The 27,260-nt window shown below is 36.8% G+C and overlaps 1 protein-coding gene across 1 annotated transcript in view; it reads right to left on the minus strand.

Moving 5' to 3' along the window:
• tnfaip8l3 (tumor necrosis factor, alpha-induced protein 8-like 3) overlaps window positions 1-21,994 on the minus strand; it is a 67,770-nt gene extending 45,776 nt beyond the window's left edge. Inside the window, exon 1 of the mRNA XM_056478836.1 lies at window positions 21,730-21,994. Coding sequence (XP_056334811.1) covers window positions 21,730-21,775 — 46 coding nt within the window. The 5' untranslated portion in view covers window positions 21,776-21,994. The remainder of the gene's footprint in view (window positions 1-21,729) is intronic.
• Between the last annotated feature and the right edge of the window lie 5,266 nt (window positions 21,995-27,260).

The following is a 27,260-nucleotide window of genomic DNA, read 5'->3' on the forward strand; positions in this document are numbered from 1 at the left end:
CTACTGGATTCAAGTCAGGTGATTGGTTGGGCCATTCTGATTTTCTTTCTCTGAAAGTATTTGAGAGTTTCCTTGGCAGTGTTTCGGATCATTGTCTTGCTGAAATATCCACTCTGGTTTATCTTCATCATCCTGCTAATGTAGATGTTGGACTGAAGCAGCAAATAATAACCTACAGTGAGGAAGGGCAGAGGGTTACTGAAGAACTACTGAGAGATTTCAGCTGCTGTCTGGGCTTTCACTGCCTTTTCACACCCTCCTTTCTTCATGTGTTTAATACATTTCCCGTGTCATTTTATTTTTTCACATATAACTTCATTTGTAAACTAGTTAGATTTGTTTTCTTTTCATATATTCTTTGGATTCAAAGTCAACAGCAGAAATATATTTTCTAAGAAAAATGGTGACTTGTTCAATGTACATATTTTCCCATGTACATAATTATTATTTTATTTATTTATTATATTTTTTATATGTTAATAATTTGGTGGTGTAAACGGTCTTCCAAAATTATCTACACATATTTTGTGAAGAAAAAGAGGAAGCAAGAACAAAAAAAAAAGTCGAATGATCTAAAAAGTAAGGAATCTCCTTTAGTGATATGCAATATACAGTCATTATGTTATGTAAAGAATTTTTTTTTATTTACAGTATGCAGTGATGAAAGATTATTTATTTATAAGAAAATAATGAATTAGATTCAAAACTTCAGTGGCTCAGTGGTTAGCATTGTCACCTCACAGCAAGAAGGTAAAGGTGAATTGAATAAATTAAATTGGCCGTAGTGTGTGAATGAGTGTGTGTGGATGTTTCCCAGACTGGGTTGCAGCTGGAAGGGCATCCGCTGGAAGGGAATATGCTGGATAAGTTGGCGTTCATTCCACTGTGGCAACCCCTGATGAATAAAGGGACTAAGCCGAAGATAAATGAATGAATGAACTTTTATCGCAATAAATAAAATTCAATAGTTAGATTGCTTTCCATACTGTGAAAGAAACAAAAATTTTCCAACAGCGTTCTGTGAACCAGTTTCCTCATGCTAAATCTTTAACACAAACACATGTAATTTGATCTCTGGGGGTGTAACATCTAAACTGAGTTAGAAACAAAAGTAATCACTCATCTTTTTTTTGTTATCTTGTGCGGGACATTGGATTGTTTTCACTGTTTCTCATCATCTGAAGCCCAAACACTAACAGGAAGCACTGATTGCGAATCAATACCAGCTCCACAGTTCAAATTTAGCAGCCTGAGTTCATTAGCTGCGCTTCAAACCCTGGTTTTCTGAAATCATGGACACACAAAGACTGATCCAAACAAGCTGGAAACGTATTACAACTGCCTTAAATAAATCCTCTTTTTCGGCCTTGAAGAAGCACATCAACTGCGAGCTCAGTAAAAAAATAAATCAATTAAACAGAGGTCAATTGAAATATTGGTTATAAAAAGGCTTTTTTTCCATCTAGTGCTAATTTTAAATAAAGTACATTAAATGAAGTGCATATAATAGTATTGGATGTGCATTTGTAGTGTACTTCAATGCTTTCAAAAACAGCAAGGTTTTAATAAAGGGTCATGATCTGGATACAAAAACTTGTCATCCACAAACAGAGCTCAAAATGAGTGAAAACGAGTACTTTCATGAATAATTAAGCAATTGTCATCTCATATAAGGGCACACAATCTCATTAATATTTATGAGACACCTACATGTCACAATTTTAAACTAGCCAGATGAAAATCACAAATAGCTTAACAATTAATTAAACATTTGCAATTACACAAATAGGTGCACTACCAGTTCTCAATTGGCCATTAAAAATGTTTCAAGAGAGCCCACTTTCATGAATATATGTAATAATATTTTGTGAGACTTGATGATAGCATATTAAGTAATAAATGTAATCTAGTATATTGTTTTAACTTAATGTTTAATATGTGTGTATATTATATTTAATATATTTGTATGTATGTATATTAAATGTAATTTATATTACATAGTATGTTTCGCATTTAAAGGTAATGTATGTGCAAAAAAATTGCACTAAAATACATTAAAAATGTTTAATTCTGAATAGATTTAAATACATGACATACTTGTTTCAATAGAAATAACAATGGAATGAACTATGTTAAGATGTGCTTATGTAATGTCAAACGGACGCTGACAACAGAGTGCGGATCCAAACGCAGGTTTATTATGAGAATAGTCTGGCAACACCTGTGCAAACAGATGTACTTTATATAGGGAATTCAGAGATGTGGTCAAAACACAGGCAAATAGTTAGTACAGGCAGGCAACAGGTAACGTAAACAAACAAAACAACTAAGCAAAGGTCTAACACAGAAAGGCAAAGCAAGGAAACCGCATCATAATGTTCACAAACATTATAACAATACTCAGCACATAATACTGTGTTTATGTGCTTTATAAATAGTCCAACTAATCAGTCTTTGAGCGGCATTAGGAAGCAGTGTGTGTGTGTGGTGCACGACTGGTTCTTGTAGTTCTTAAAATGGCGGCTTTGTAGTCTGTTAGCGATCTGTGTGTATACCAATGATCTGCACTGGCTGAATCGCTGGTGACCGTGACACATTAAGTGGGCCAAAAACTATTTAAACTCAATGTAAATTTGAACTAGTATTCATTTTTACGGAGCTGTAAATAACATGCAGTTTTTCACAGCATTACATTTAGTTTAAACTTAATATTTTTGAATATTGATTTAAAAAATGTACGGCAATGTTTTTACAAAGTTACTAAGCACTATTTCACCAAATGTATGTATACATTTTCTGTTTCTAGTCGAGTTTCTTGTATTTTACTTCCTAAGTGATTTACATATAGTTCCATTTTGGTTAATTGTGGTCTTGGGGGCCATGCACAAAGACTGCACTTCCTTTCTCTCATTGTTTTTCTATGTAAATGTCTGCTTGACAGACTGTCATTGTGTTGGGTTTTTTATTTTAAATTTTTATTTTGCAGCATCTTGCACATGACAGCATTTTAAAAATCCATCGCTCAAGGTTAAATAAGTGGGGTTTTTTTCTGTCTCATGCTTTTAATTTTCCTTAAAGTCTGCATGGAATAAAAATTTGTAGTGTTTATTTTGCTGGCACACATTGTTAATCTTGAAGTGAAAAACTAAGAAAAGTTAGTTTTGGTAATCTTTAATTAAAATCTGACCATCTACAAATATTTTCAAGCTTACTAAGCACTATTTCACCAATTATGTTTGTGTATGCTTAAACGTTTTGCTAGTCGAGCTTCTGTGATGACGTCAGTTTGATGGATTGGGTGAAATGTGCTAAGCCACGCCACTCCAACCGTTAGTTTGCTGCGTGAGTGAAAGATATACGAGGTGGAGCTCAAAAGTAAAACACATCTCCCTACTCAAATTTCCATTTGTTAATATTTCAGTTGGAAAAACCTCATCATACTGAAATAAAAGTCATCCGCATAAAAGACTTCCGGATTATCAGGACTTTAATTATAGACTATAGAAGACACAAGACCCCAGTAGACACACAACATCATATGACCTTAATATTAAGTTAGATTTAGGTCACCAGCATCTAAGGACAATGTTATTTTGATGTCCAATAACGATGTGAAATGATGCAGATATTTGGTTGATTTTAGGTTGTGTTAGAAAGTGACCAACATCCAATATCATATTGACATCAAATATTGACATTTATTTGACAGTTATGGCAACCAAAATCCAACGTCTGATAGACATCATATTAGTAACATACACACATTGTCAAGCTGTAACACCATGCATTAGCTGTTGATAATTTGTTGCATTGGAAAGTAACCAAAATGCAATGTCTGTCCAATGTTGTACACTGATGTCGGCCTGACGTTGAGTTCTGACGTCAACCAAATTTTTATTGCCAAACAAAATGTAATGTCCCTCTATGTTGGGGTACAACATCAATCTGACATCATGTTAATGTCCTGTGGCTGCTGGGACATGGCACTGATATAATTTTGAATGGAAAAAAGTGTCAATATGATGAATGAAGCCCCGCCTTCTAGTACAGGTCAATCATCAATCTCCATAGAAAATAGACCCTATAGATTAACTGGGGGAGGGGCTCAGAATAGATGTGTGTGTTTACGACAGTTTCTGCAGATGTTGTGAACCCTCCAGGCTTGCCAAACACACTGGAATTTCAGCAAATACTTGTATCATAAACATGAGAACAATATCTATGTAAAGCTTTAAATCTCTACTTTGAAATGAACCACACTTGAAAACAAATGTTCTCTGTTTTTTTAATCTGCATGAAATGAATGTGAGGTACAGTCCATCCAATCAAACGCCTACGAACTTGCAAACAAGTAACGAAGCAAACGAAGTTTTGCCATCAAGACCAATTTGGGAATTACTTCAGAAGATGAAGAGGCATTATTCAGAGGATGATAATCAGTGGTGGAAAGAGAACTCGAGTAAAAGTATCTGTTGTAAATATTACTCAAAGTATGAGTAAAAAGTTGCCCTTTTAAAAGTACTTAAGAGTAGAGAGTACTACACTGTAAAAGGCTGATGCATTTACATGCCATTTGTGCATGTGTGTGTGAAAATGTAACATTCTGTAGTGCATTTAGTAATTGTTTAAAACCATTTGGTAATTTCAGTGATCATACAGTAAACATCCTACATCTTCTCATCAGTAGCTACGTTTCCATCCACCTAGTTTTATGCGCATTTTAGATATGTGCACAAAAAACGGTTGATGGAAATGCCAAGACATGCATACATTTTAAAAATGCACATAAAAAACGTATGCGCATAACTGAGGATAATTTATTTGATAAGAAAAGATGTGCATAAACTTAGAACACTTTTACCGAACAAATTCCATTATGTCCATTAAAAAAGTCATGTGATTTTGTTGTAAGAGATGATAAAAATGTGTGTGAATGGGCAAACGAACAGGCTGACCGCATTGTAAAACATCTGAAATGTTGTTTTGGTCATTCTAAAACCACTGCAACATTTCAGTCTTAGTGTTATTATAATATTAATGACCTCCAGAATTGTCAAGAGCATCTGTGCTCTGCGTCTCACACCTTCAAATGCCACCACCCGTTCATTGCACGACGACATACTGTCTTCTGAAGGGCAAGTCATTTATTAAATAAAGAAAGATTGATGCAGCTTCTCCTACTTCAGTAAATTCCATTTCTACTCTTGAAATTTGGCGGCAGTTAATCAGGAAGTGACGATTTTTGTTCTCTTTGAGTACTTGGATGCAAACGCTGCTTTATTTGCATTGCATATTTGCATATTCCAATTTTGCGGATAAATTTAATTAGCATCTTTGGTTGGAAACATAGCTAGTGATGTGCAGTCTAACCTGTCTTTGGGTCATTGCGTAAATACATTTTGAACATCTTCTTGAACATTTTTAATGTTTCAAAACAGTTTGCTGCATTTACAAAGTGTCCATGTCTTGAGGTTGTTCAGTACGATGCAATTTATTTTCTATTTGTGATTTGATTGGACAAAAATCACAGGCCTGATTTTTTTACTTAAGCCATCCCCCTAGACAAGAAAAAGTAAAGCAAGACTGAAGGAAAATAGTGGAGTAAAAGTACAGATCCAGCACTAAAAATGTACTCAAGGAAAAGTATAAGTACACATTTAAAAAAAATACTTAGTAAATTAAAATTCCTAAAAAAATGCTACATGTGTGATTCGAATGTTGAGAAATGGAACTTAAGAGACATTTAACACACTGATATACATTTCATCGAATTGTGCTATGTTTTATCCGCAATAATACTGTTCTGTGTGAACTTCCTTTCAGCTGCCTATTCAGACAGTAGCCAGTGAAGCGGCTCGCTAGGATTTGGAACCGAGCCATTATCAACACCCATCTCACTGTGATCTGATCTGATATCAGTCCAGCTCGACTCATACTGACCTTTCGTCTGAAAGAGCAGAAGGTACATGGGTTATTCTCAGTGCGCGTATGTGGTTTTCTCTATCCCGTGTGTCTCTAATGTGTGGTTAAACAGAAAGGTCAGCTGTCAGTTCGGGAGAGATGTTGGATTTTGCCCTGTGGTGATTTTTTTGTAAATCAATTTATTGCATGGTAATAGAGATATGGGACCGACTGGCTAAATGTAGGTCATGTTATAACACTGTTACATTAAAGGGTTTGATGTCAGGCTTAATAAAAGTGTTTTGTTTGAGAGAGACCAATGTCCTTTGCTCTCTGAGGTTGTTAATTTGGTTCAGGGTGTTAGACTGTACACAGACTTCACTTGTGTTATGGTTTTATGAGATTAACTTGGTTAGGTATTGACTGAGGGTTGGCAGTTTATGGTTATATAGGCTAAGAGCATAGCTATTGACTGATATTATGTGGGTCAAAATTTGTTTTATGCAATTATTTATGCTATAGTTTCTTTCACCGACTAAACCAGCTATGTCAGTCATTTGTGAATAAATCCTTATTATGAATCAGTTCTTTCATTTAAGAGAATTGACCAAAGACGTTCGTGAAACCATCTGAATCGATTAGCATGCATTCGTACCGCTCTCTAATTGAATCAAATAAAGTGGTTTCTCAGTCAGTAAAACAAACAGACATCACTGAGATACTTACCATAAGAACACAGTGAACAAACTGCATGGAATGAAGTGGACATTATCTAACAAACCTCTTTTGAGAGGTAACGTTCAACTCAGCTCACGTAAATAAGTAGCTTTTGATGTTCAATTTTGAAATTAAAAATGTTTAAAAAGTGAAAGATTTAAAAGACGTTTTTCTCAGGTTTTTTCCAGTGATTTATTCCAAAGTCTTTTCTTTTATAGATGTGCATTACTGCAAGTAAACATTCTCAAGAAAATTACATATTTCTTTTCGATTGATTGGGCCCCCTAATAGTAACTCTGGGGGACCCAAAATGACATATGTAAAACCCCTTATTTTGTATATATAAAAAAAAAAAACTATTAAGTTTACATAATCGATTTTTGTTAGGACAACACAAAGGAATTGGCAGGGCCAGATTGACCATCAGGCCACCAGGAAATGTTACGGTGCTCCCTAGGGCTAGTCCACCCCTGTGTGGAACCCAGCATTTTTACAGTATATTTAAAATCACATTTCACAAAGAGTCTTGTGATTAATTGAAGGAATTGTTCTGTCTAAACCTCTCATTTCTGAGAGGTTACTCAGTGCTGATTGGTCAGATGGCCCAATCTATCGCGATTGGTCTACATTTCACAGCGTATTTCAGAAATGAAACAACCATTACCATATTTGCCAGCAGTCTTTCTTAACCATTTGTAAACATTGTAGGATTACCTTGGCTTTACTAAATTAATATGAACCCATGTTCTTAGTTAATCTAGTTAATCTACACCATAATGAGCACAACATGAGCAGTATGTATCTACTGTTGTCCATGCAGGTTAGATGTTCTTAAACTTTTGTTTAGATGAACATTTTGTTTTCAAAGACTTTTTTTTTTGTTTGTTTGAAGGTGCAATGATTTGCAAAAGTTTGTATTTAGGCTTAAGCATTTCTTGGTTGTGTGTTCTTGGATTTTTGGATGTATTACAGGGTTTTCATTTTACACTATTTCATGTAACCTTTTCATATTTAGTCATCTGAGTATTCAGGTATAAACGTGTCTACTTAACATATGAGTATGCAAGGGCTTTTCACAAGAGGTTCATACACATTTGTTTGGCAGTAGTGTGTCAATATAGCCAGCATGTAAGGGTAAAAATTTATTTATTCTATTTTTTATAATCACACTTTAGAAACAGACTTTAGAGTCTTTAAAAACACTTGGATTGACATTCTCCCTTTGTACATGACATCAGAGGAGGAAAGCCCCACCCACTAGTGACAATCTCTCCCTCATTAGCATAAACAGCCCTGAGTTTCAATCTGCTGCTATGTATAGATCCACCCTCTTTTGAAATGAGGGCTGGTAGCACAATCTCATTTGAATGTAAAGCAACAGTCACCGAAACGGCAAAATTTGGACCAAAGCCTAAAAGGGGCACTTTCAAAGAGTTCTAAAAAATTATTTGTGTGGTATTTTGAGTTGAAACTTCACATACACCCTCTAGGGACATCAGAGACTTATTTTATATATTGTAAAAAGGAGCATAATAGGTCCCCTTTAAGCAACAGACAGCTTTTTCTTCTGGTTTTGGTAGAAATAACATCAGCTAATGAAATAATGTTGTGTGCTTCATTTAAGGCACACTTCATGAGCATATAAAATAATGATTTTCAGCAAAACTGTGGCCCAATACTTTGTTTTAGACATAAATACAACACAACAATGTTGAATAAGTACTCAATGAAAGTGCTTTTGACAACAAAGAGAGCTCTGGCAGAGTATTTAACAGGCAGGAATGAGCAGTATCCTATTTCAAATGGTTTTAAATGTTTGATTTTATTCCAATAGCTATTTCAAAGTAGGAGCGCATTTAATTTACAACACACCATTCGGTTCTGAACACAGCTTTAAATGTATGTTGGTTTTGGTCAGTTTCCCTCCATCTAGATGTAATAAACACAAAATATTGGCAAATTTTAAGACAGAAGTCTAACCATTTGCACATTTATCAAAAAAGATTTTATTAGGACAATATGTGAGGAACATTTTAAGTTCAGCACTTTTTTTAATTTCAAGCACTTGCTTGCTGACCTGCTAACTTTTTAAATTCAAAAATAATAATACACATAACATTATATACATTCACATATAAAAATAAACAAATTATTAACTTATTTTAACTATGGAATAAATAAGAAAGTAAATATGACTTTTTAATTCTGACCGTTTCAAAGACTTTCTTTTAGGAATTGTACTTACTATGAAGTTATAATTCTGAGAAATAAAGTCAGAACTGCAAGAAAGCCTGTATATTCTGTAATTCTACAATTTTCACAATTATAGCTCAATTATATTGCAATTCTTAGTGTTTTATCCATATTTAACCACGCAATTCTGAGAATATATCTTTCTGTTCATGAGTGTTTTCTTTGAATTCTAATGAAAATATCATAAGTTTGAGACAAATTTAGAATTATGCAAAAAAAAGTTAGTTTTGTGTGATTAAAAAGCTTTTTTTTAATGACTTGATGCTTTTAGTTTGTTCTGAGACACAAGTGCTCTTTCATAAACCTTTTGTTAAAATTCTTTAAAAATTGGACACTGTAGTCAGTGATGATGAAAGACTGACTGCAAAAAAGGCACCTTGCTGTTTAAATATTAAATCAAATACATTTTACAGCATATTAATCTCTAATTATTGATCAAAGGATGGTACCATACGCCTCCACAGATGTCTGGATTAAACCCAGAATTTCAACTGACCCTTGAAAAATCCACCGTGGGGGTGTTCAATCTCATATTTAACATCACAGTGAGTTTTAAAAATGAACTGAGGTTCCTAACTGTTTAATATTTTCTATAATTCCCAGTTTTTAAAAATATTTGGAGCAGGGTCGGCTTTATGACTAGCGTGACAAGAGACAAAAAAAGCCTGTTTTGACACCTCAGATCTAATAACAGTTCTGAAAATACTCAGAGCTTCAATAATACACTACAAAAAAGAAAAATCTATGAATTAGCAGTATTTCATATTTTGTGATTCATGTTTTTATTTCTTTTTTTAGCTTTCCTGTTTATTTATGCTTCTGAATTACATTATGGGACATTAATCTTTCTTCCAACCATTTTTAACCTTCAAAAGTTTGGAAAAATTACTTTTATTGACATTTTTAATAGTTTAAAGTGATATATTATCTGGGTAGGTGTTATATTTTAAAGTACTAAAACCTTGTAATAAGCTTACAGTAGATTTACTGTTATTTTACATTACTTATTTTTTTCTTCTCCGCTGTCACCACTGGCTTGCATAATTCAGGATCTGTAGAGCTGCGCATCAATGGATTTGCCTCTTCAGTGTTTGGACTCTCAGTGGTGATTATTAAACCACACTGAACTGAGCTAAACTGAACTGAACTTAAACACTGAAAACTGAACTGACACTGTTTCAATTTACTATGATCTTCTATGTGAAAGGTGAATTGAATTGAAAACTTATTTCACAAGATTTAATTTCTTATACATTATTTCAAACAACTAAAACAACTCAAAAAAGTAACTGGTAAACTGTAGTTGAATTTCAAACATCAAAAGTCGACAGAGCGAAGATCAACAGCCCTTAATGCAATTCAAAACCGTAAATAACTGGAAAACACTTGTGAATCACAAAATAAAGAAACTGTTAATTAGCCAATATGTTTAACAGTGTAGAATTAAAGAGTTAAATGTTGATCTGCGAGCAGCCGCTCTGTGATTATTTCGACTTTGGTGAGTTTAAAAAAGGACAACAAAGGAAGAAAAACCATCAGTAGAGCGATGACTGGCCAGCAAACATCAAATATAAGTGTCCTCCTCCAGAAAAGAAGCCAGAACAGCCCGGAGCGATTATATGGATTTAAAGAAGCCTTTGAGGGCAGAGTTACGTCTGGCACACACGTGCGTTTTCCAGACTCAGCACAAACCGCAAGAGGTTTGCACCCGGCAGCTGATTTTTAAATGGAAGCTAACCGTTTTTACATCCTCCCAGCAGATCTGGAAATGCCAAACTAACGCTGATAGCTTTATATTCATCTCTCCTGAACTCGCTGTCACAAGCTACTTAAGCTTCTACTTCTTCTGCTTCAGCACTGATGGACGAGACTGCAAGTATCTTGCTTACTGTGGTGAGAAAAGAAAGGTGATGAGTAAACAAAGTTTGCCATAATCTGATCTGCCGGAAATTGCACCTCATTGCTGAAATGATTGACAATTTATAGCCAACAACAGAGTTATCTATCTATTCTCAGACATTTCCTTATTCTGTGTAACACAACAAAAGCTGTTTTGAAGGAAATGCTTTTGTGTATAAAATATGGTCAAATGCACAAATACTGAGAGATTTTGTTTGAATGTTTGGAATGACATGAATAAATTGGGACAAATTTTTATTATTATTTTATTTATTTATCACAAATTACAGATTAAAATTTTGTTTCAATAGAACTCATTGAAAATATGACATGTATATGAAAAAAACAACAACATAATTTTACAACAAATCCAACAAACAATAACAATGATGGTGATGATGATGGTAGTAGTCCCAGTAATCAGTAATGACAAGCTTCAGCTGTACATGTGTAATCAAGGGCTGATCTGTGACTGGTGTGTGAGTGTAGTGCATAATGGGGTATGTAGTTCAGTTGAATGACAGTAAGTGTTCTCCAGCAGCCTGCAAGTGCAACACTGCCGGTAATTATAACATCCACAGTGTGCTTATGCTGATTTCAATTAAAATAGCAATAATATTAATAGTAATAACAGTAACAGTAACAACAACATGGTATTTGTAACTAAACCATGGTAAAAACACATTAAGCATGTTTTTTGTACATTATAGAGTGGGGCTAATAATTCTGACTTCAACTGTATATATATATATATATATATATATATATATATATATATATATATATATATATATATATATATATATATAGAAGCCAAATCCAAACACCAGTCTGAGAATAAAGACATCATTCAGTCTTACAATGCCATTTCCTTTAGAGGCTCTCAAAAAGGATGTTTTACAAGACTTAGCTTCTGGGGGCAATTTGTGCATAATAACGTATAGCTGTGTCAGAAGCAAAATAAAACACAAGTCTATGTACAGCGGTGTGTGTCAGTAGCGCAGAAGCCTCTCAACCTCCTCCCAACCACAGTCTCAGTCTCAGTGGGTCACTTCCGGTCCAGAAAAGCTCTCAGGCTGAGTCAGTCCTGCCAGCTTCCCCATAACCCTGATGTGTTTGTGTGAGGGCTACTGTCTCGCTCTTGGCTCGCACACACTCGCTTCTCTCCAAATGGACGCTTTTATAATTACAGAAGCCATTTATACTATGACTTGTGCATATTTATTTTGAAAATGGAGCTGTGGAGAACAATTCCATCAGTCACAGTGAGGCAAAGTGTTCGTCTTTTTTTTAGGATACATAAAACATCAATCTCCAGAGCTAAGGGACCAAATATACAACCTGAATATAAACCCACAACACATACAGATTGAAACAAAGAAGAAATGATTTCAATTATGCCTACTGTGCAATTCATTCAACTTTTTTCTTTTTCTTTAGAAATTGTATGTAAAGCAGTCAGTGCAAGACTATACAAGACTAAACAGTAATATGCCACACTGTTGTCTTGTAATGTGAACTCAGTCCCATGGTTTTCCCAAACATATGTGACTATCTTCTGATGAACATAAGCATAAAATATGTTTAGAAAAAAGACAGTAGCAATTTAGTGTCCTGCAGTGTTTCCCAACCCTGTTCCTCCTTCGCTGTGTACACTTTTTGAGATCTCAAATTTCTTTTGCGAGTGCCGTTCACACCTGCTGTTCTTGCATAAATCCACCAGAGGCCACTGTTGATTGACTGACAGACAGACTGACCGATTGACTGAACCACCCTCCTCCTTCTCTAAACCCAACCGACAGCAATCCAGAAAAAAGTAAAGCCCTCGTCTGATTTTTACCATGTTTCAATTTTTACCACATTCTCACCCTGTTATTTACTTGTTTATTTTATATTTTGACTTCTGTTTTTGTGTTACCCGCTCTCTGGAATCGTTCTTCGCCAGATTTTAACCCCATCATTGTGGTCAGTTTCTCTGTGTCTCAAGTCCGTTGATGTACATAACGAACTAACTAGACAAACTCGTCAAAAAAAAAAAAGCCGTCCACACGGAGGTAAGCAGTCAGCTGGTAAAGGAACAATGTCATACCACCCCCGTAGTGTTCATTTTAAAGACGAAATGCAGCCATACTGTATGTACTTCTGGCTACATAATTCTCTATCTCCAGAAACGTATATAGGGTTACATTTTCAGAATGAGCTTGTGGAAATATACTGTTGATGTGCCTCCAGGAACAAGGTTGGGGAGCACTGGTGTACTGGGAAACATTGGTGTACAGGACCTTCAAAGTTGAATGTGTAGCTACTGTTTGTTTATGCTAAAGTTTTGTTAGGATAGTCACTAGTTCTGCTTTCTCAAAAACATCACACATGCTGATTAACGGATTTCGTTCATCTTCAGAATACAAATTAAGATATCCAAAAACTTTCTGATCCTCATAGTTACCAGCAATCATCCTGAATTATTCTGAGAAATTCCAGGAAACATTGTCAGAATATTCCCTGTGTCTTCATTATTTTAATCGCAATATTGTAAAGCTACGAGAAAACATATGTGTGCACATAAAACAAAAATAACATTCATTTAACAGTTTCTTCTCTTCAGTGTCAGTATATTGCACATATTCAAGAAAGTAAAGTGCTCTTTGTTATTCTCGGTTGCACCAAAATTATTCCCATAGCTTCATAATATTACACTAATATAACCACTGAAGGCATATGGTCTGTTTTGAGGATATTTTGGTATTTTTATAAACGTTGAACGGTCTATGGAGGATGAGGGAGCTCTCGTATTTTATCTAAAATATCATCATTTTATTTATTCAAGAGAGTACTGTGCTCATTGTTGTGCTTGGTTGCATAAAAAGTATTCTCTTAGCTTCATAATATTATGCTAAAATAACCACTAAAGGCATATGGTCTGTTTTGGGGATATTTTTGGTATTTTTATAGAATTTAAATGGTCTAAGAAGGATGAGGCAGCTCTCAGATTTCATCTTAAATATCATAATTTTCTTAATTCAAGAGAGTACTGTGCACTTTGTTGCACCAAAAGTATTCTTGTAGCTTCATAATATTACGCTTATATAACCACTGAAGGCATATGGTCTGTTTTGAGGATATTTTTGGTATTTTTATAGATTTAAATGGCCGATGAAGGATGAGGGAGCTCTAGAATTTCATTTAAAATAGCTAAATTTGTATTCTGAAGATAAATGAAGATTTCAAGGGGTTGGAAAAACATGAGAACAAGTAATTAATAATGGAATTTTCATTTTTGAATGAACTAACCCTTTAAAGAGGCCAATCAATGATTAGTCAGGAATCAACATGCATTTGACATTTCTTGTCCTTGACACAACAGGAATTTCACTGTCAAAATCTGAGTTCAACTATGGCAACAGTCAAAATTACTGTGTAATTTGGAATGGGACATTTCATTAACAGAATTTCCATCATTTAAAACATTATTATATAATCATATTTGTAAAATGAACTGTGTTGGGTCTATGACTTAAGTGACCTCAACTTTACAGCTACTTCCCTCTCGAAATGCTAATGTCATTATTACTGCCATTGTCTGAATACTTTGACCACAGTGTAAACGCAGAGGCCAATAAAACCCTGACAGACCCCGGGCACTTGAATTAACAACGCTTCACTATAGCATTCCTCTGTTTAATAGTGGAGAGCAGTGGGAAATGCTTGTGGTGCGCCTGAGGGAAATTTATAGTCACTCATACTTTGGTCTGTTTTCATTGATGTGATTTTTGTTAAATGTGGACAAGAAATATTCCCCTATTTCAGCATAATTTTTCTCTCTCTCTTTGCTCCCCCTTTCAGTATTTGAGCTAAAATTATGACTGCTTCCCCTGTGTGGAAATAAATATATAGAGTGCCAAAAAGCTCAGAAGAGTGTTTACATGGTTATTTTTTCTCATTTACGCACACATCCTTCATGCTGAGGGAGGAAAATCTCTCTCTCATTCTGTCTCACTCTCTTATTTTTCCTTTTATCTTTTTTGGTGGGGCTGATTTTCCTCTGGCAGGACACAGAAGCACAAACAGAGAGGTCTGCTCCACACGTGGCTTCTCTCTGCAGTGTGGCGGTTGTATAATAACGAACTGCTGGCTGGTCGTGTGGTGCTACAGGTCAGATATCAGTACAAACAGATCAAAAAGAAGCTTGTCCCGTGGATTGAGGTGGTAATTTTAGAACAGCTGTATCTCACGTGGATCGAAGCAGGATGGAACTCAGATAAAGTGAAGCGTATATTTAGGCTAGTCGATTTAGTGTATTAGTTTGGCATGAGTAATTGTGTAAAGAAATAAATATTCTTTATGATTTATAGGTAAATGCAACGCTATCTCATGGTAATTCGTAACTTTTTGATTTAGTGACGATTCTTTCATACAATTTAGTACGATTTGTTTATGCTGCATGACGGTTGGTTTTAGGGGTGGGGTTTGTTCATTTGGCATTTCCCAAATCCGTCATTCCAACGAACATTTGCAAACTGCATCGCAAACTTACGTACGCTTGCAACTACACCTCAAGAGCTGTAGTTAGGACCATAGTTCCTGGCTATGTTCTATTCCCAGTTATCCCCCTATGCCCTATTCATTTGGAACATTCTAACATTTAACTTGGAATGATTTAAAGAACAACTTTAAAGACATCACTTTTAGGTGTAATCTGCTTTCAAAGTATTTTTACAGTTCAATTTTAACGATCTTCACATTGACAACTGCGTTCCTTTCATAGTGCACTTTGAAAACATTTATGCCATTTTGAACACAGCCGTGGCTCATGATGAAAGCTATAGGTGACCTATTATTTAAAAGCGGAATTTACGTTACGTCTCCAAAGAGAAACTATGGGTTTTGGGAAACACACGTCACTACATCGTTCTTTTCCCAAACAATGCATCGTACTGTGGTAGTTCAGCCGCGAGTTATGTCGTTGTTTGCGAAACGCAACCCAGGATGGTAAATTATGTTATTTAAATACATTTATTGCCATTGCATCTAATTCAAATTGGAAGAATCAGATTCAAGAAGTCAATCTGAATGTACATATAAAGCCAAATTAAGTAATATTATTACAAAGCTGTCTGAAATACTTGATTTTGGTGGATCAGTTGTGACATTTCAAAGTAATGTTATTCTCAGGTAACAAACTCTGAAACTAATAGCACAATCTCATCAGGGTACTTTGAATCATCTTGACCATCAGTGAATTCTGTACGAATTATAATTATATGCTTTTCTGTCACGTCACGTTTTTTGACTGTTTGCCGTCATTTTTGACTGAATAATATGTATGTTAGTATATGCTCATCAGCCATTTTCCTTTTTGTCAGCTTTAATAAAAAATTTAAGACTCAGAACTATACTCTGAGCTCTCTGTATAATTTTGACTTTTTGTGGCAAGTCGCCATGTAATAATCAAAATAAAGTACACACAGGGTTACATACACGTCTCACAGCAAGAAGGTCACTGATTCGAGTCCCAGCTGAGTCAGTTGGCATTTCTGTGTGGAGTTTGCATATTCTCCCCTTGTTTGCATGGGTTTCCTCTGGGTGCTCTGGTTTCCCCCACAGTCCAAAGACAGGTGCTATAGGTGAATTGGGTAAACTATATTGGCCATAGTGTACTGTATGTGTGTGAATGAGTGTGTATGAATGTTTTCCAGTACTGGGTTGCAGCTGGAAGGGCAGATCATTTAGCTGTGGCGACCCCTGATGAATAAAGGGACTAAGCCGAAAGTGAATGATTGAATGAATGAATAAAGCATTGATAGAATACATTCAAATGTATCCCAAATAACAGACAGACAACCTCAACTAAACAGATTGCTTTGGGTCAGCATTAGATGTGTTTTCAGTAATAGGAAATAAACACAACAACATAACCTAAAATATAGATTATCTATGACTGAGCAGTAGAGTCTAAAATAAATTCTTACCATTATTTAAAAATAAGTTTTCATTGGAATTTGTGGTTCTATGAAACCATTTTTTTTTTTTTTTTTTTTTTTAAAGTCAAATTACATGGTTTAACATAGAGTTGCTGGATTTGCTGAATCATATTTAAAAAGTGAAAGTAGCTGTTGTTGGTTTGTCAGACTGCTTTGTTTCAGAGATAAAGACTAAAACCTGCTGACACAACAAACACACACCCATCGCATTTCTCCATAAAGGAGAATCTAGACGATCCCAGCAGATCAAAACCTTTGATTACTAAAACATACACCCTGACCCAAAGCAAAACATTTCAGCATTTCGAAAACTGCTGGGTTTGCAGTTTTGAATTCCCTTTTGGCTTACAGTACCTTGACACACACACACACACGCACGCACGCACGCACACACACACACACACACACACACACACACACACACACACACACACACACACACACGCACACACACACACACAGAGATAGACTCGACACAAAGAGTAAATCTGTTTCTTCAGGTATCTAAAGCTCCAAATCAGACATATGTCTATAGCCTTGGGAATATGAAGAATGCTGTTTTTGAGGACCTTTATTGTATGTTGATTAGCCAACAATTCAACCTTGTGTTGTGCTTTCAAACTGCATCTTTGTCTGAAGCAAATGTGAAATCTCCTTTGAAAGCTATGAAAGATCCCATGAGCTGTGCACATCTCGTCTTGAGATGCAGAGTCACATGTGGCTTTGCAGAGTTGCAGTGTCTCTAATCAGCTCTGCAGTTACTCATCATAAGGAGAACACGTGTGTGTGAGAAAGAATGTATGTGTGCAGGGTGGGACGGAAATGTCTGGTTGATCACAGTTCCACTGCTTAACCTTCTTACCCTTCAGTTGGTGTGATGAATCCAAGGCTTATAATCTGCAGCAGAGCACTTTACTAGAACTATACTGATTCTAGAGCAGGGATCTCCAACCCTGTTCAAAACTTTCCTGCACAGTTTATTTCCGGAATTGTCCAAACCAGTGCCACTGCCATGTAGAGTTGATATCCAAACCTAATTAAACACTCCTGACCTCGTTAATAAAGCTTTTTAGGCTGACTAGAAACTTCCAGGCAGCTGTGTTTGAGCTTTCTGTACCTTAACTCTACAGGACATTGGTCCACCAGGAGCAGAATTTTACACCCCTGGTTTAGCGCCGTAGAAGTTTCTAGCAATCCTGAAGAACTTGATTAGCTGGTTCAGGTGTTTTTACTTAGGACAAGAGCTAAACTCTGCTAGAAGTTGGGGCTTCTGGAGCAATACTGACCCCCTGTGCTCTACAGCACACCACCAATTTTCTCATTAACCACCAAAGCATTTCAAACACCACTAAACACATACAAACAGCCTTTCAAAGGAACACTCCCCTTTATCGGAAACAGGCTCATTTTACAAGTCAAGAGTTTTACCGTTTTTTGTTCCATTCAGCCATTCTCCAGGTCTGGCAGGAGCATAGCTTAGCATAAATCATTAAATCAGATTAGACCTTAAAAAGTTTTAGTAATTTTCCTATTTAAAGCTTGACTCTTTGACTCTTGACAGATGGAAAATCAAAAGTTGCTATTTTGGCATTGCCCCTGCTACAGCCATGGTATGGCAGCAAAGTTTCTTGACTATCATACCAGAATGAGGGTATATTTTCTTGCCATATCAGTCTAAAAAATGTAAACAGCTATGAAAAAAACAGATCTGAGAAAAAATCTAATTTGAGAACTAAGCCTCGAAGTGTGAACAAAGCCTAAGAGCAATATCGCATTTTGTTAAAATAGTGATAAATCAGACATAGCATGAATAGAGCAATCCTCCAAAGTTCTCATCCCATGTAGGATTGTGGAACTACTACAGCACAGCCAGGTTCTTGGGCTATAGGAAGGGAAACACCTTGATGACAATGCCAGTCTATGACAAGGATATAAACTTGTTTGACCTTTACAGCTTAAAGTTTAAATGGGCTTCATGACTTCTAGAACTGTAAATTAAAATGTCAAAAGTGCAGTTAACTACAATGAATGCTGGGTTGTAACAGCCTTTTTCATCTCGTTACAAATTACTGTCCTCTCCCAGTACACTTGAAGGTTACCGGAAGGTAAACCTAAAACTTGTGTTCCCATTACACAAAGCAGTATTGACCATCAGAGTAAAACCGACAATTCCTATCAGAACTTGACAGTTTTTTACCAATGGATTTGGGTGGTCTGTGGCCATGCCGCCTGAGGTTGAAACTTGAAGAAACACAAAAAGTATAGAGCAGAAGTTGATCATCCAATGATAGAACAGAAATGGGAAAGAGAGTCTGCCTCTCCAGCCCGCAACTCCAGAAATCTTCAGCCAAACCTCACAGTAGCCAAAGACTTCAAACTTTACCTCAGAGAGCCATACAGAGCAGCTCTCAGAGCACAAACATACTAAACTGAGACAGTCTGTCAGACGCCCCACTAATGTAATGACTTACACATACTGACATTACCACATTTACGCCTCATCAGCAATGGATGGAGGGAGTCCTGCAGTTAAAGGAATAGTTCTGCCAAATCATTTTCTCGTTCTTTTCAAACTCTATTGAATTTCTTTCTCACATATAAAACAAAAAATTCTGAATGATGCTGACATAGCAAGCCTTCTTAAGTCTTTGATATTTTAAGCCCCTCATGAGGTAATGTAAGTACTTTATGTATTGTTTGAAAAGTGGCTAATTCGTTCAAAAGCATATAAACTCATTTATACAAAAATGTATGGTTCATAAAAAGAAGGCATGCCTCAAACCCCAGCCATAAACCCAACCATCATTGGATGATGAGAAACAAATTCATAGCAATTAGCCATTAAAACAAAATAGTTATGAATTGTTGTGAGATTCCACTGGATATTTTTGTTGTGGAAACAGACTCAAGTTTAAATGCTGATTTATTGCATCAAGTACACACGTATCCCATGGTGGCTGACACTGATGCGCACCTCTCAAAAAGTGTAACTACACGTTGCAAAGCCACGTAGTGCAAGCTCTGTAATTGGTTGGCTTAAGTAGCTGTGACGAGTGAGGGTGGTGCTGAGAGCCGCTAGCCTGAATAAATAAATGAATAAATGGCGCGAGTGAACCATGAGTCACATGACAAGAACTGACTGATTAGCTTTATACTTTTTATGGAATATACACATTTCGGTAGACTAATTATCTCAGACAAACACAGAACACCCAAACACTGCAGTGCTTAGTAATTTTATCCATAAATAAAACTTGTATCAGAGTGACAGCAATGCTCTGTCAGCTTGTCATCCTCTGAGAAAACGATTGATAGTCGCAAACAACATACAAACCAATCCCCTTCACTGCCCCCTCGGTCCGCTGTAAAATTGTCAACCGCAGTGACAAAAAGGATGTAAACAACTGGCGTAAAGGAGCTTCAGATGGAAACTGTTTTGTGTTTACTTTATGATTAAAGTTGTTGATTGCCCGCCGGTTTCCGCCTCTGAATAAGGTAGCATTCAGAAAAAAACAAAATACTTAAGACAGGGGAACATTTTAACCTACTGCCAGCTAGCATTTCAGATGTGTTATTGCAGAGCAACACAAACAACATGCATAAGTATAAATTCATGACTATGTGCAAGGCAGTTACTGTGGGTCACGCCGATCACTCGACGCAGAAGGATAAACCAGCCTTAAGTCGTTATTCATGAATAATCTTCCCCCAGCGCTTCTATCTCTTACTCATAGTTGGTGTGTTGTGATTTGTTACAAATCATGAAAATTACTATAGTAATACCAAATGATTTTAAATTATTTTTGAGATGCACAAGTAAACAATGACAATGTTCACACACAAAGCTTATAACTTCAAACGATCTGGATTAAAGTGTACATGTTTTATGGAAGACATTTGCAATTACTTTTTGGACAGACCCTGTTTAATCAATACTCTTGTGCTTTTGTGTTTCCCACACACACTTCTGTTTTGACTTACATAAGGTTAATAAATGATGACTTTTAGCCTAAGGAATTTAGTTAGCTATTCTTTCTAGGATTTAACTGGTCAACTATGATTCCAAGTAAAGGTGACCAAGGTAAATCAATTTTATTACTCTATAACTTCATGACTAAACTCTGGAACAGTCCTTGAAGCAAATTTAATGAACTATTGCACTATGTGAAATGTTTTTCAATGGAAATAAAAATCTAGTGTTTCTTCAGTTAACACTCTTTTAGCTCAAGAGGTTTGTGGGATTTTGTGTGTGAGGACTTTTCACTAATTACAAATAAACTGAAGAATGGTAGTAGCTGATCATAACAATAAGTACTGTTACCTTATTTTATGAACGTATAACTCATGAGACAGTTAGAGTACTTTTCAAAGCTTAGATCATTTGGTCTAGGAAGAATTTGATGTAAATATGAAGTTGTGATTGTCTTTGGCATCATTCTGTACAGTTTGTTGAAATGAATTTTGTTGAAATCACTTTAAAGTGTCTATAGGAAAGATAGGAGCAGAATCTGTCGAGATTAAACATCTGACATATTAAAGAAACCTCATCTGTCTCAAGTCTTTCCTATGACTCCTAACAACTCTTTACCAACAGTGAGATCCGTAAGCCTATTCTTTATTGTAACCACAAGATTGTTTTAGGCTTGCCTGTCAGCTTGTTTCTTAAGTCGTTGAACCTTGCTAGCCATAAATCAAAGTGCCGTGGTTCAGTTTTCCACTGCCCTAGCATTCAGCCAGCTCAGATATCACATTAACTTCTCCTCAGAGAGAAGAACTACAAATACAAAGCTCTAGAAGAGACAACATATGAACCTGATGGACGGACTCCCTGTCAGAGACAAGTCTCGAAGATGAGCATGATGATGAATGTTAAATGTGTTAATGAGAAAAGTAGCAGCATATGCCTGTGCTCGCCTGCGCTGCCAACAGCTGGGAACAGAGTTTGAGGAACAGAGTATGAGAAAGAATGATCACTTACCTGGAGAGAGCTCTCCTTCACTCTGTTCCCCAGAATCTGAGTCCATCTCTCCACGAAGAACCTCTCCTCTTTTCTTTTCACTCCACTTCCTCTTTTTCAGCCTGCCTCTGTGCTGTTTCTCAACACTGAAAACTGTTTTTTTGGGCTCAAATGCACCAGCTGTCCGTGTTCAGAATATAACTGACTCAATGAGTGCACGCTGTTTGTCGAGCGCCTTTTCTGTGCAGTCAGACTGCCTTCTTTCACTGACACTCTCTTGCTTCCACTTTCTCCTCTCATTTGCTTCCTTCCCCTCCCTCTCTCTCTTTCTCTCTCTCTCTCTCCTCCCCCTTCTCCCCTCAGCTCGACATTGTGATGCCTACAAAAACATTAAGAGGAGGAAAACTCTGTCTCTCTGAGCTGATCTCTTGCCCATGAGAAATGTTTTGTACGCTGGAAGGTTTTTTCATTCAGGTACTGTATTTTTTGTGGCAAGTTTAGAAAATGCTTTTTGGATGTGCAAGTGAACAATCAGTTGAAGTGGAGACTATTAGATTGTTTTTCTGTGCAATCCATTTCTAAAATAAAGAGTGGCTGGATGCCATCAACAGGTCCAGGTTTGCCTGGTTAGTGTAGTTCAGTTAGCCCCTGCTGGTGAATGATGTAACTACACCATTATGGGGGCAAAAAGCATCTCTTCTTTGATGGTTGTTTGAAGTTGCTGAGTATTGTGATGAAAGAACCCCTCTTCAGTTTATAAAGTAGATGTTGTACTTTTTTCCTCCATCTCCTGCCTTTGACATATACAACTCTATATATCACCAAATAATGGTATTGAGCTTTGTACATTATTAGGCTTTCAGTAGTGTTGGCAGTATTCACTACATATACATTTTTTAATCATCTCCTGCCTTTGACATATACATGAGCAATATCACACAATTGTAGTGCGATATGGTTGTATCGGCACTGGTGTGAGGTGTGCGTTGAGATGTGATATTACGAGTGTGATATTACATTTATACAACAGTTCAACGACATAATCGTGTATATAAAATTGAAAATCAAACATGGACAGTCTAAAAACCCGGAGTTATACAGAAGGTTGTACAAGAGGCTGTACGAGTGCTGTTTTTATGCGAATATCACACAGCTATCAGCCAATCAGATTCTAGAACCGGACAGAACTGTTGTATAAATTAGACAGATAATGATATAGGCATTTGTGCATTCTTAGGCTTTCTGTAGTGTTGGTAGTATTTACTACCTATTTCCTTTTGCTGTAACATTAAAGGGCACCTAGGTTACCCCTTTTTCATATTTAATATAAGTCTTTTGTGTCCCCAGAATGTGTCTGTCAAGTTTCAGCTCAAAACACCCATCAGATTATTTATTATAGCTGTTTGAAGTGTCTATATTATAGCTGAAAAAAAGTTGTTGCTGTTTTTTTGTACTGGGCCTTTAAGGCTAGTCCTCCCCGACCACCGTTCCTACGTGCCTGTCAGCAATCGCCGCCCTCGGCTGCCTCAGGAAGCAGATTTTACGTAACGTGTGTGAGAAATACTACAGTAAGAACTTTAACAATCAGCATTTAATGCATTTTTTTGTGGAGTTGAAACAATGAGTCACACACAATGTCATTACAAAGTTCACGCACACACACAGCGAGGACATACACACATAGCGCAGACACACACACACACACACATAGCGTAGACACACACACACATATCATAGACATACAGACACACATATCGCAGACACACACAGACACACACACAGAGAGAGAGAGAGAGAGACAGTGCGTTAAGCTTTGCACTCGTTTTGCATGCATATGTGACATGATACTGGTAATCTCCACTGCTGTATGGATATCTGTTATGTTAATGTACAAAATAAACCTGATTTAACGTCCACAAACTGGGATTGAAGCGTCTTCTTTTATAATTGTTCTGACACGCGGCTGTGCTGATTAAGTGAATCTGAAGTGAATCGCTGTAATTCATTACACACATGCTCTGTTTTAAAACATTTTAAACTTGTAAAACTCACTCTTGATCACGTTTGATGATGATTGATGAATATAGCGAACTGAACAGACCTTTTATTCCCGGTTGCTTTGCGCTCGTCCTCTCTTGTTGATATGATTATACACGTGACTACCGGGACATGTTAATGCGCACAACTGTCAATCAATATTGGTGGGCGGGGGACCACACTCCTACGTAAAGTTGCGGTCAATCTGAAAATCGCTCCAATTGGTCCACCGTTTTTATGTTGTTAAATTTGAAAAAAAAAAAGCACTGGGTGTGTTTATTTCACCCCAATATGACAATTTATACACTATACACGCATTTCTGTCCAAACAGCTTGTAAAGTAGATTTTTCACCATAGGTGCTCTTTAATATAACATATTACTAATGTTTTTTGTATACTTTTTACAATCCCAGTAACACAAGTTACAATGAATTTTATTAAATGTAGTAAACATTGCAAAAAATATAAGTAAAGTAGTGTCTAGTTACCATTGCTGTTATTCAATGTATCGTCAGATGTTCGAAAGATATATGGTACATATACACAGTTTTATAAATTAAGTCATGCCTGTGGTCTTATTTACCACTTTTTGCTACTGAAAGAAATAGCATATGCTAAGTATTAAAACATCTCCTATTGTCATAGTTCTTGTATGTTATAACATAAAAAATGTTTGTACTTGTTAGACTCAACAGAAGTCCAAAATGTTCAATCGTCAGGAGATTCGTGTAGACTCAAATAGTGTCAGAAAGTGCTTTGCAATTTATTCCAAAAATAGATAACGTTAAAACATACATAAAACCAGACATTTTCAGCTGTAACTCAGTTGTAAGTGCTAATTTTCGAAAACTATTGAGAGGCTCCATGAGCCGCCATTGTTGTTGAAAAAAAAACATTCCATTGGATTCATTGGAGTTATATGTGTGTGTATTTATATAGTGCATTTATCGTGTATGGCCATACACCATTGTGCTTCATAATCATGAGGGGATCTCTCAACAACCACCACCATTATGCAGCATCCACTTGGATGATGCAATGGCAGTCACAGGACAAGGCCGCCAGTGCGCTCACCACACACTAGCTATAGGTGGGGGAGAGCCAATTCAGTGGATGGGAATGATTGGCAGGCCATGATGGGTAAGGGCCAATGGAGGAAATTTGGCCAGGACACTGGCGTTACACCCCTACTCTTTACGAGAAGTGCCATGGGGTTTTTAATGATCACAGAAAGTCAGGATCTTAGTTTAATGTTTCATCCGAAAGACAGCGCCCACTGACAGTATAGTGTCATGTTCACCATACTGGGGCATTAGGACTCACACAGACCGCAGTTTAAGCACCCCCTGCTGGCCTCACTAACATCACTTCTAACAGCAACCTATTTCTCATGTAGTGTAGTCTTCCATCCAGGTACTGACCAGGTTCAGTCCTGCTTAGTTAAGTTCCGTAAGTAACTAGTCTTGGGCTATAGGGTATGGCTGTCGTAACCGTCTCTTTATGTCTCTGCTTATACTATAAACCTCCTCACACACATGGCACTGTAGTCTGTAGCCTGCTCCTTGGCAAATCCAGTCATGAAAGGAATTATCATAAAATCTTGTGCTCCTAGATCTGAGTGCTATGTTTGACACTGAGACCATGCCATCTTTCTGACCCACTTGGAGCATTATGTAGGGATAAAAGGAAGTGCCCTGGATTGGTTTAAATCTTTCCAATTTTAAAGTCACCATTGGTGAACATTCATCTGAGGCACAATTTTTGTCTTATGGGGTTCTCCAGGGATCTATTTCCCCTCCTATTCTTTTTTTCCTATATACTGTATGCTTCCATTGGGTTAAATTTTTAGAAGACATGTTCTGTCTTTCCACTGTTATGCGGATGACACTCAAATTTACCTGCTCTTAAAACTGAGTTCAAGTGGGTTGGACTTTTATGCCTTGCTTGTCAAATGTGAAAGCCTGGTTGAATGTTCTAGATTTTAATTAGAGTCAAACTGAAATAATTGTTTTCAGTCCATCAAATTCTTCCAGGGCATCTACAGTAAATCTTGGTAAATCAAGCTTTTCTGTGAAGCCTTGGGTAAAAAATCTGGGTTTTATCTTTGATGATGGCTTGACATTTGTAAAGAGATAAACGCAGTGGTCAAGTCCTTCTTTTCTCAGCTTCGACTCTTAAAAACAGACCAACCTATTCAACCTAGAATAATTTTTGAAAAAAAAAAATCATGCTTTTATTACTTCTAGGTTGGACTACTGTAGCTAACTATATTTTGGGATTAGTCAGACAACTCTATCTTATTGACAATTAGTTCAAAATGCTGCTGCAAGGCTTTTAACCAGTACCAAAAAAACATGACCACATCACACCAGTCTTAAGGCTGATTTATACTTCTGCATCAAGCGCACGCAAATGCTCTGGCCCAGCCTGCGCGTAGATGCATAGTCCTCGTTGTGGCTGTCGCTAACGCATAATTCTCAAAAAATGTAACTATATGCCACAATGACGCGTAGCTCAAGCTCTGTGATTGGTCGGCTTTTTAGCGCTGACGAGTGTGAGCGGGACCGAGAGCCACGCGAACTCATTGGAGCAAGTGTTGAGTCCCAAGTTTTGTGTTAACCTTATGACTAAAGTTGTTGCACATCCCCCGGTTCCCGCCTCAAAATAAGCGAGTTTGAGCTACTTCTACTACAAGGTAGCGTTCAGAAAACAGCAACCTGTGAAGAAACACAGAAGAACATAAAAACCTCACTGCCAGCTAGCGTTTCGGAAGTATTATTGCAGAGCAACTGAATGCATGACAATGCGCAAGACAGGCGCAGTGGGTCACGCCAATCACTCGAATGGAAGTATAAACCAGGCATTATTCTCTTTGCACTGGTTGCCTTTGCACTATCGAGTCACTTTTAAAATTCTTCTCTTGGTATTTAAATCACTAAATGGCTTGGCACCTTCTTATCTGTCAGACCTGTTGACTGAATATCAGCCTGGTCAATCTCCTCAGTCATCCAACCAGAGATTATTATGTATCCCTAAATCAAGACTGAAATGCGGGGGTGAATGAGTGTGAATGAGTGAATGAGAGTGTATGGATGTTTCCTAGTGATGGGTTGCAGCTGGAAGGGCATCCGCTTTGTAAAACATATGCTGGATAAGTTGGCAGTTCATTCCGCTGTGGTGACCCCAGACTAATAAAGGGACTAAGCCAAAAAGAAAATGAATGAATGACACAGAAATATTATTCATTCATTCATTCATTTTCTTTTATCGGCTTAGTCCCTTTATTAATCAGGGGTCGCCACAGTGGAATGAACTGCCAACTTATCCAGCATATGTTTTATGCAGCAGATGCCATTCCAGCTACAACCCAACACTGGGAAATAACCAAACACTCCTGCATTCACACACATACACTACGGCCAATTTATCTTATTCAATTCACCTGTACTGCATGACTTTGGACTGTGGGGGAAACCGGAGCACCCGAAGAATCCCATGCGAACATGAAGAAAAC

The sequence above is a fragment of the Danio aesculapii genome, chromosome 18 (genome assembly GCF_903798145.1).
Source record: "Danio aesculapii chromosome 18, fDanAes4.1, whole genome shotgun sequence".
In the NCBI taxonomy this organism is placed as follows: Eukaryota; Metazoa; Chordata; class Actinopteri; order Cypriniformes; family Danionidae; genus Danio; species Danio aesculapii.